This window comes from Corvus brachyrhynchos, unplaced genomic scaffold (genome assembly GCF_000691975.1).
Source record: "Corvus brachyrhynchos isolate BGI_N302 unplaced genomic scaffold, ASM69197v1 scaffold426, whole genome shotgun sequence".
Taxonomy (NCBI): domain Eukaryota; kingdom Metazoa; phylum Chordata; class Aves; order Passeriformes; family Corvidae; genus Corvus; species Corvus brachyrhynchos.
This window is the reverse complement of record NW_008238653.1, coordinates 261,611-269,869: the sequence shown is the minus strand read 5'-3', so window position 1 is coordinate 269,869 and position 8,259 is coordinate 261,611. Positions and strand designations below refer to the sequence as shown.

At 54.8% G+C, this 8,259-nt stretch overlaps 1 protein-coding gene across 1 annotated transcript in view; it reads left to right on the top strand.

The window, feature by feature from the left end:
- MAP4 (microtubule associated protein 4) overlaps positions 1–8,259 on the top strand; it is a 120,832-nt gene that overhangs the window by 105,546 nt on the left and 7,027 nt on the right. Inside the window, exons 17-19 of the mRNA XM_017737674.1 lie at positions 2–157; positions 1,997–2,122; positions 4,039–4,131. Of these exons, the coding sequence (XP_017593163.1) occupies positions 2–157; positions 1,997–2,122; positions 4,039–4,131 (375 nt within the window). The remainder of the gene's footprint in view (position 1; positions 158–1,996; positions 2,123–4,038; positions 4,132–8,259) is intronic.

Genomic DNA, 8,259 nt, shown 5'->3' with positions numbered 1-8,259 from the left:
GGACGCCAAGAAAGCCACGGCCAAGGCTGCCAGCAAAGCCAGCGGCGCCTCCAAACCGCCCCGCCCGGCCAGCAGCGCCTCCGCCCCCGACCTGAAGAACGTGCGCTCCAAGATCGGCTCCACCGACAACATCAAGCACCAGCCCGGGGGAGGGAAGGTGAGCTCCTCCGGCCGCGAGCGTCCGCGCTCGGCTGCGGCTCTGCTGGGCTGGGTGCCTGTGTCCTCACTGCTCTCCTCGGGCACGCTCTGCAGAGCTCCTCGCTGGGGTCCTGCTTGCTGCACAAGGCGGGATCCACCCCAGAGCCAGCCCCTGTTCCCTGGGATACCTGCAGGAATTCAGAGCTCTGCTGCTGCTCTGCTGTCGTAGGGCCTGGCACAGAGACTCGGAGTGGGAGGCTCGGAACCTGGCTGTATTCCAAACCTTTGCCTTTGAGTAGGGGAACTGAGTCTGCTGAATGGTACAGAAGGTGGAATAGTACACTAGGATGAGGGAAATCTGGCTTCAGGAGCAAGTTCCACAGCATCTTTCCCTGTCCAACTTGTCAGGCCCAAAGCTGACGTGAAATGAGCCTTTTGGGATCACCTGTGGTGGCCACGAGGAGAGGATAGTGCTGAAAAACCATTAACAGAGATAAAACCTGGGGCTCTCACTGCCTCTTAATGCTCTTAAATGGCATTTCCACCATCAGTATCTGCCATGGAAAGGATAAAGGTGTTGGGATGCACCTGCAGCCTCTGCTGGGCTTTAAACAATGTGGCTGTGCAGAACCACAGAACCATGATCAGCTGTTGTATAACCCCGGCCTTGGGCTGGCCTCGTGTGTTAGTAACAGCCAGAGGCTGTGATTCCCCCCCAGTGGGACACAGATCTTTCCACTTCTCTTTGCTGCAGCTCTGTGGTGCTGAATAACCCGGCCCAGAACTTTAATGTGCTGCCAAGGGAGCACATTCCATGCTGGGAGCCTTAATCTGCTCTCAGGCACATTAAAGTCAAGGGCACTCCTGGCTGGGTGTTGTGTGTCCCAGACAGCATCGATACAGCATGGATTTATCCTCAGAGTCAGCAGTCTCCTGGCTGTGCAGCAGCACAGCACAGCCCTCATTGTGTCAGCTTAAGGGACTTTAGCTGGCATTTAATTGCACTGTCCTGAATTTTTCTAAATATTTTCACAGTTATTAAATCCTAACAATTGCCTTGTTAAGCAATTTGTCCTTTTTGTAGTCTTATTTACACTGGGCTGTTTTTAGAGTCTGAGAATGTTGTAATCTTGGGGGGGGGTTGTTCACTGGTCTGTAGGTTAGTGAAATACAAGATTTATGCTGAGCCCCTCCTCAAAAAATGCAGGTTCTGCTGCACTTCCCTGCATCTAAATTAGCCAAACAATGGATATTCTCAGGTAGATGCTGAATTTTTATGAAACCTGTAAATTTTCCTTCAATTTTCTGCTCAGCTGGACTGTCTGGGTGCACCTGCCTTTTGTTAGATAAAAACCAAACCAAGTGTTGAGCTCAAGTCCTGAGTGCAGTGTTGTGTGGGTGGGAATCCGAGCTGGGAGCACGGGCTGTGTGTCCAGCAGAGCTCTCAGAGCCCCAGATCAGCCCTGGCTGTCTCTGCCTCCCAGATCTGCACCACGTCCTCTGTGTGCAGGAGCTGGTCCTGCGCTGCTGCTGGGTTCCCCAGGGATTTGGTTGGATTTTTTTGGCAGGATCAGTGTCCTGGGGTCCCTTGGATCCCGAGGAAGGGCACCAGGAGCTTTTTGAGACATGGAGCACTGAACCCTTGCTGTGTGCCCCCAGGGTGCCTGCTCCACCCAGGGCTGTGCCCTCCCACCCTCAGTGTCACCCTTCCTGGGCATGGGATTATCCTTGGCCTGGGAATTAGAGCATGCAAGGAGTTCTCCTGGGTCCTCTGCTGCACCAGGCGTATCCGTGTTCCCGTGCTCCTGCCCACACTTCTGCTTTTGCTGGTTGAAATCATCCCTTTGTCTCCATCCAGGGGAAAATAGAGAAAAGGCCAGACTCAGCCGCCGCCGCGCCCAGGTCTGAACCCAGCGCGGGCACTAAAGTGGCTCCTAAAGCAGCCGCAGCAAAAGAGGGGGTCCCCAAACAGCCCAATGGGAAAGTGAGTTCCTTTCACACTTTTCTCTGGGGGAGATGAAGGAAAATGTTTCCGTTTTGAGTCACTGTCCCTCCTCTCCAGCTGTCCTGCTCTCTCCTGTCAGTGGCACTGTTCCTTGCACAGGCACTTCCCGTCCTCTCCTGTGCACCCTGAGATGTTCCCAGGGAAACTCCTCCAGGGAGCGACTGTCTCCACACCTGCTGGAAAGGTTTCCAGAGCAGGGTCCTCCAGTTTCACTTGCAGGTTAATGCAGGCTTCACTTTGAATCAGAGGTTTCCTTAAACCCAGTTCTTGACACAGAACCAGTTTGTAACGAGGCAGAGAGGTTGAGTTCAGAGCTGCTGCTTGTAAGACTGCAGAAATGAAGGAGTTCACATCTTTCCTGTAATATTCCCGACCCAGTTGTACCAAAACTCTGTAACTCCATGCATGAGCCCATCACCATTGGATGGGCTACTCCAAAGTACAGTAGATGGGGTGAGGGGGGAGTGCCACAGTGTAATTCTGAGGTTATCAGGTGGGAATGGTCAGGAATGAACAGGATTTGTACCTCGAGCGAGTCAGTGAACCACCCCACGCTCCATGGCACGGGTATGTTCCCAGAGCTGCTGTTCCCTGAATCCAGCCCTTCTGACCTGGCTGAGGAGCTCTGGGAACCTGCCCAGGTGAGAGTGTTGGGTGATCCCTGTTGTGCTCCAAGTTTATCACCTTTTGTAGAAATCAGGATCCAGCTTGGGCCCGTTAGTGCTGTGGTAAAAAACTCCAGACTAAACCTGTGTTGTAACTAACCTTTGTAAGCACCGGTGCCTAACCCAGTTACTGCTGTGAGTAAAGCTCACCTCAGCTACTCCTGTTGTATTTAAAAATCACAGAATCATTGAGGCTGGAGAAGCTCTCTGAGATCATGGAGCCCAAGCACCCCCACCCCCAGCACTGCCAAGCCACCACCAACCACATTCTCATGCCCTCAAATCCAAGTCAGTGTAAAGGAGAAACAATTTCATTAACACAGGACTCATCTGAGATCATACAACCGAAGGTTTCACCACCTTCAACAGGAAAAATGTTTCTCAGACCCAGCTTTACTGCCCAGGGGTTTGGAGGGACATTATCCAGGGCTGGAGCCAGTCCAGGTGTGGGCAGGGAGCAGCTCACAGCGTGCTGGGAGCGGTGGCTCCGAGGGCTGGCTCTCCCTGCTCTGGGGAAGCTGTCACTGGAAACCTCCCAGGAGACTTCCTGGGGCATGGACAGTCTCATCCCATCCCTCTGGGCTGGCTCTCCCTGCTCCAGGAAGGTTTCCCAGGGCCACGGGCAGTCCCATGGCTCTGGGCTGGCTCTCCCTGCTCCAGGAAGGTTTCCCAGGGCCACGGGCAGTCCCATGGCTCTGGGCTGGCTCTCCCTGCTCCAGGAAGGTTTCCCAGGGCCACGGGCAGTCCCATGGCTCTGGGCTGGCTCTCCCTGCTCCAGGAAGGTTTCCCAGGGCCACGGGCAGTCCCATGGCTCTGGGCTGGCTCTCCCTGCTCCAGGAAGGTTTCCCAGGGCCACGGGCAGTCCCATGGCTCTGGGCTGGCTCTCCCTGCTCCAGGAAGGTTTCCCAGGGCCACGGGCAGTCCCATGGCTCTGGGCTGGCTCTCCCTGCTCCAGGAAGGTTTCCCCCAGCCACGGGCAGTCCCATCCCACGCCGGGGCTCCGCAGGGTCCGTGGGAGCGTTCTCCCCGCGGTGCTCCCAGCCTGGCACTAACACTGTCTGTGCAGCCTCCTGTCCTTCACTCTCTCTCTCACTCTCCTCCTCGGTGGCTTCCCCCCTGCACTGGGTCGAGTTCCACACAGTCCCTGTTGCTCCAGAGCCCCCTCCTGCCGTATGACAACTCTAACCAGTCCTCTTCCCTTGTGTTGTTTTCCATTCTGTGACGTTCCAGGTCCAGATAGTCTCCAAAAAAGCGAACTACAGCCATGTTCAGTCCAAGTGTGGTTCCAAGGACAATATTAAGCATGTCCCTGGAGGTGGGAATGTAAGTATGGGTCTGGGCAAGCTGTCTGTCTACTAACTCCTCTCGTGCCGTGTTGGGTGTGCCAGCCTCAGGAATGCTCTGCTGGAGGCAGAAGCTGAGGCAGAGCCCCAGGGCTCCTGGAGACAACTCAGGCTGGAGGATTATTGCATTTCCCTCGGGCTGCCAGGCTGAATTCGTGTGTTCGTTTCACAGTGCACAGCTGCCCCCGGCTGTTCCTGCTCTCTGGGCTGGCCGTGGCCAAACTCGGGGTGGGGACGTGGCTGAGCCTGGGACTGAACTCGCCTGGAGCTCCTCGGCACCTCCTCCCTCCCTGACCTCCTGTGGAACTCGGATTTCCCAGAGCACATGCATTAAGGCCTGGAAGTGCCTGTTACTCTCCCCTGGCTCACAGGGCCAGCTGCAGCCACACTCATTTCACTTCTTGTTTCACAAAAAGGACTTTGGAGCAGGCAAAGACTCTGGGACTTAATCTTTGAGCTGAGATTAGTTTCTAAATGTAAAGGCTGCTGGTGTCTCTGGCAGCAGGGCTGAGCTCATTAAAATAGAAAGGTGATCTGGTGGTGTCTGCAGCTTGGTTTGGGGTGTTAGATGCTCAAAGTGTCTGCCAGGCAACCCAGCTTAACTGTGCAGATCCTAAAGCTCGGGAGAGCATGAGCATGGTCTGGGGCCTCGGGGGCAGATCTGTGCTGCCCTGACCAACCTGGGCTGGGCTGTTGGCACAGGACAGGCTCAGGAGGGCAAAGTTTGGGTGGTTTTAGAGACACTGAAGGACTTGAGCCCAAGGAAGTTTTTTCCATAGGTGTTAACATATCCTGGGTTCCCGAGGAGTGACATCCAGCTGTCACATCTGGTGAGGTGCCATGGGTGTCTGGCTGGAGCCTGGTCCAGTGACACAAACCCTGCTCAGGACCTGGCTGTGGAGCCAGCTGGGGGCCACTTTTCCTGGGACATCCATGTCCAACTGGCTGAACCTCTACATGACTGATTTTTCCACAAATCTTTGCAAGTGGCAACCAAATGTGTGTTCTGAACAACTGGTTCCCTCCAGGGTGGTTGCCACAGTGGCCAGAGACAGATGCTGGGGCCACACCTGTGCTGCTGAGCCCAGGCTGCCTCCCCCAGTCGCTGGACACACACCCCTGCTGCCTGGGGATTTGGGATTTGGGGTTTGTGGTTCTCCCTTGCTGTTTCCATCATGTAGACCATGTTCATGGGAGTGTTTCCCATGGAAGTGCTCACACAGGAGAACTGGGAAGGCTGGTGCTGAGCCCTCAGGGTGTTTTTGAGCCCTGTTTCTGTTTCTGCTGGCTGTTCCACCTGGTTCTGTCCCCCAGCCTGGGCCAGGCTGTTCCAGAGTCAGTGACAGAAGTGCCTTTGGCCACACTGGTGACAGTTTCTGGAGCAGCTGGTGGCATTTCCCTGTCTGTGCACTCCAAGGAGCTGCATTTTATTAACCACTTCAATTTTGCCACCTTCATCTTGTTCAGCCTTTCAGGAGCCTCACTGGTGCCTGTCCTGTTTTTTCAGGCTACCAGAAATGGGATTGAAATGTGGGAGATCTTTTCTTGCCTAATGAACTGCGCCAGTGAAGCGTCCTTCCGCTCACGGATCACCATCCTGTCCTTCCCTCTTCACTGCCAGGCATTCCCAGCCAGGGACAGCTGTGTCCCTGCTTTCTTCTCTTCTCCTCTCCCACACTCTCCTTTCACCACTGCAGTTTTGCTCCTTGCTCAACCACTTGAGCAGCTCTTTATTCTGCATTTTCAGAGCCCAAAGCTCATTTCCAGGTTCCAAATGCTCCCAGAGCAGCTCCAGGCAAGCATTCCCAGCCCTCCAGCACAGGCAGTGTGGATGTGAGTGCCCAGTCTGTCTTCCCAGTAAATAATTTTCTTTTATTCATTTTTATATCTTCTTGCTCCCTTTGGGGCACTGTGACTTTAGTGACCTCTTCCCAGATGTTTTCTTGTTCAAGTGGCTGTAATGATCACTTTTGATAGAATTCCCAGTGTTGAATTCCCTGGTGGGTCTGTCTGGAACGTCTGTTCTGGTCTGTGCCTTCAGTTAAAGCTTTCAGGAATCCTGTGGACAAGACTTGTGGTTTAGAAACAATTTCTGATTGAGCTTTAGGGTTGCTCTGGTAGAAGTGGTGGGCATGGAATGGTTTGGGTTGGGTAGGACTTACAGATCATTGAGTGCCACCCCTGCCATGGGCAGGAAATCTTCCACTATCCCAGGTTGCTCCAAGCCCTGTCCAGCCTGGCCTGGGACACTCCCAGGGATCCAAGGGCATTGTCCTGCTACTCCCCCAAGAGGCTCCAGGCTGGGTCTCTGTTCAGGTGCCCATTTTGCCCTCTATACAAGGACATAATTTCTTCTCCATGCCCAGATTCCCCAGAAGCCGTGCCCAGAAGCAGAAGTTGTTCCTGCTCACGTTACACTCACCAGAAATACCTCAGCACAAACATAGTTCAGTTTCCTGGGGAAAAGCTGTTGTCGTATTTTTGTTTAGTATTTCCCACTCTCAGAACCACTGAGGTTGGAGAAGATCTCCAAGACCATCAAGTCCAACCTTTGACCAAGTTTTCTGTTCAAAGAAAGCAGTACAGAGGTAGATTTTACAAAGTGTGGCGATGTCTGTGTCGGTGAAGGTCTGAAGGGGCTTTGGAGTGTCCATGTTTCTCTGTCCTGTGGCTTGGCCTGCTTAGATGGATTGGGAAGTGGTCAGAGACAGAAAAGCCAACAAGAGCTGAGGCTCACACTCCCCACCTGAGCCTCTGTCAAAGCTCCAGTTTGTTTCTGGCACCAGAGTCTGTGTTTGGCTCTCTCAGTGCAATCCCAAGGTGCAGACCCAGCCCCTGTTAGAAATCCTACAAACACACCCTTCCATGCAGGTGGGACAGTTGGGATCTCAGCTCAGGAGCCACAGCTGGTGACAAACAGCAGGATTTCAAAGTGCATTCTGTGAAATAAATTCAGTCTCATCCCAGCTCCAAGCAAGCAAGGACTGGTGATTAAAGCTTTAGTAACTTGACTCAGCCCCTGAGACAACCAAATCAGGGTCTGTGACTGACCTTTTGAGGCTGTCCCTGAGCTGGGGCCATGGGGCCATGGCAGGAGGCTGAGCTGTGCTGTGCTGCTCCTCCTGGGCCTCCTCCCTGTGCACACAGAGCAGGAGGATCCACTCTTCCCAAGGAAGAGTTATGGCAAACGATCCTGGGAACTCTCAGTAAACTCCTCGAGTGGCTGGTGGGTGGAGGAATTCTTGTCACATTCTAAAGGCAATCTGTGGATTTTCTCTGTGCACTGACCTGGAGCAGAACTTCTGAGCCTGCTGGTCCCAGCTGGTGGCTGCTCTCACCTCTGGCATTGGTCTTCAAGAGGGATGGATTCCTGAAGCAGTGCATTCCATCTGGGCACTGTGATCCCTCAGAGAATTCCAGACTGGTTTGAGTGGAGGGACCTCAAGGATCATCCCTGTCCCCCCCTGCCATGGGCAGGGACACCTCCCACTGTCCCAGGCTGCTCCCAGCCCCAATGTCCAGCCTGGCCTTGGGCACTGCCAGGGATCCAGGGGCAGCCACAGCTGCTCTGGGAAATTCATTCCAGTCCGTCCCCACCCTCCCAGGGAACAATTCCTTCCCAATCTCCCATCCAGCCCTGCCCTCTGGCACTGGGAAGCCATTCCCTGGCTCCTGTCCCTCCAGGCCTTGTCCCCAGTCCCTCTGCAGCTCTCCTGGAGCGCGTTTAGGCCCTGCCAGGGGCTCTGAGCTCTCCCTGGAGCCTTCTCCAGGCTGGACATGATGGTGGAGAGCAGAGGCTGGAGCTGTGGCACGGCCCTGGCCCTGCAGCAGGAGGTCTGTGAGGTGACCCCAGGCCATGGCCGTGTCCCCAGGCTGGGCAGGAGCCGTGTGGGGAGCGTGGCAGCGGGGTTGGCTTTTATTGTCCCTGTGCCCAGTGCTTCTGTACCCCATGGCTGTGCCCTGAGCTCAACCCCATTCCCGGTTCTGTCCCTCTGTGCTGCTCTCTGGTCTCAGCTCTGTCCCTCACTTTAACCCCCCCGGCTCTGAGTGACCCCGGCACTGCTGGCGGCGTTGGCAGTGGCCAGGAAAGCTCAGGAAGGATTCCTGG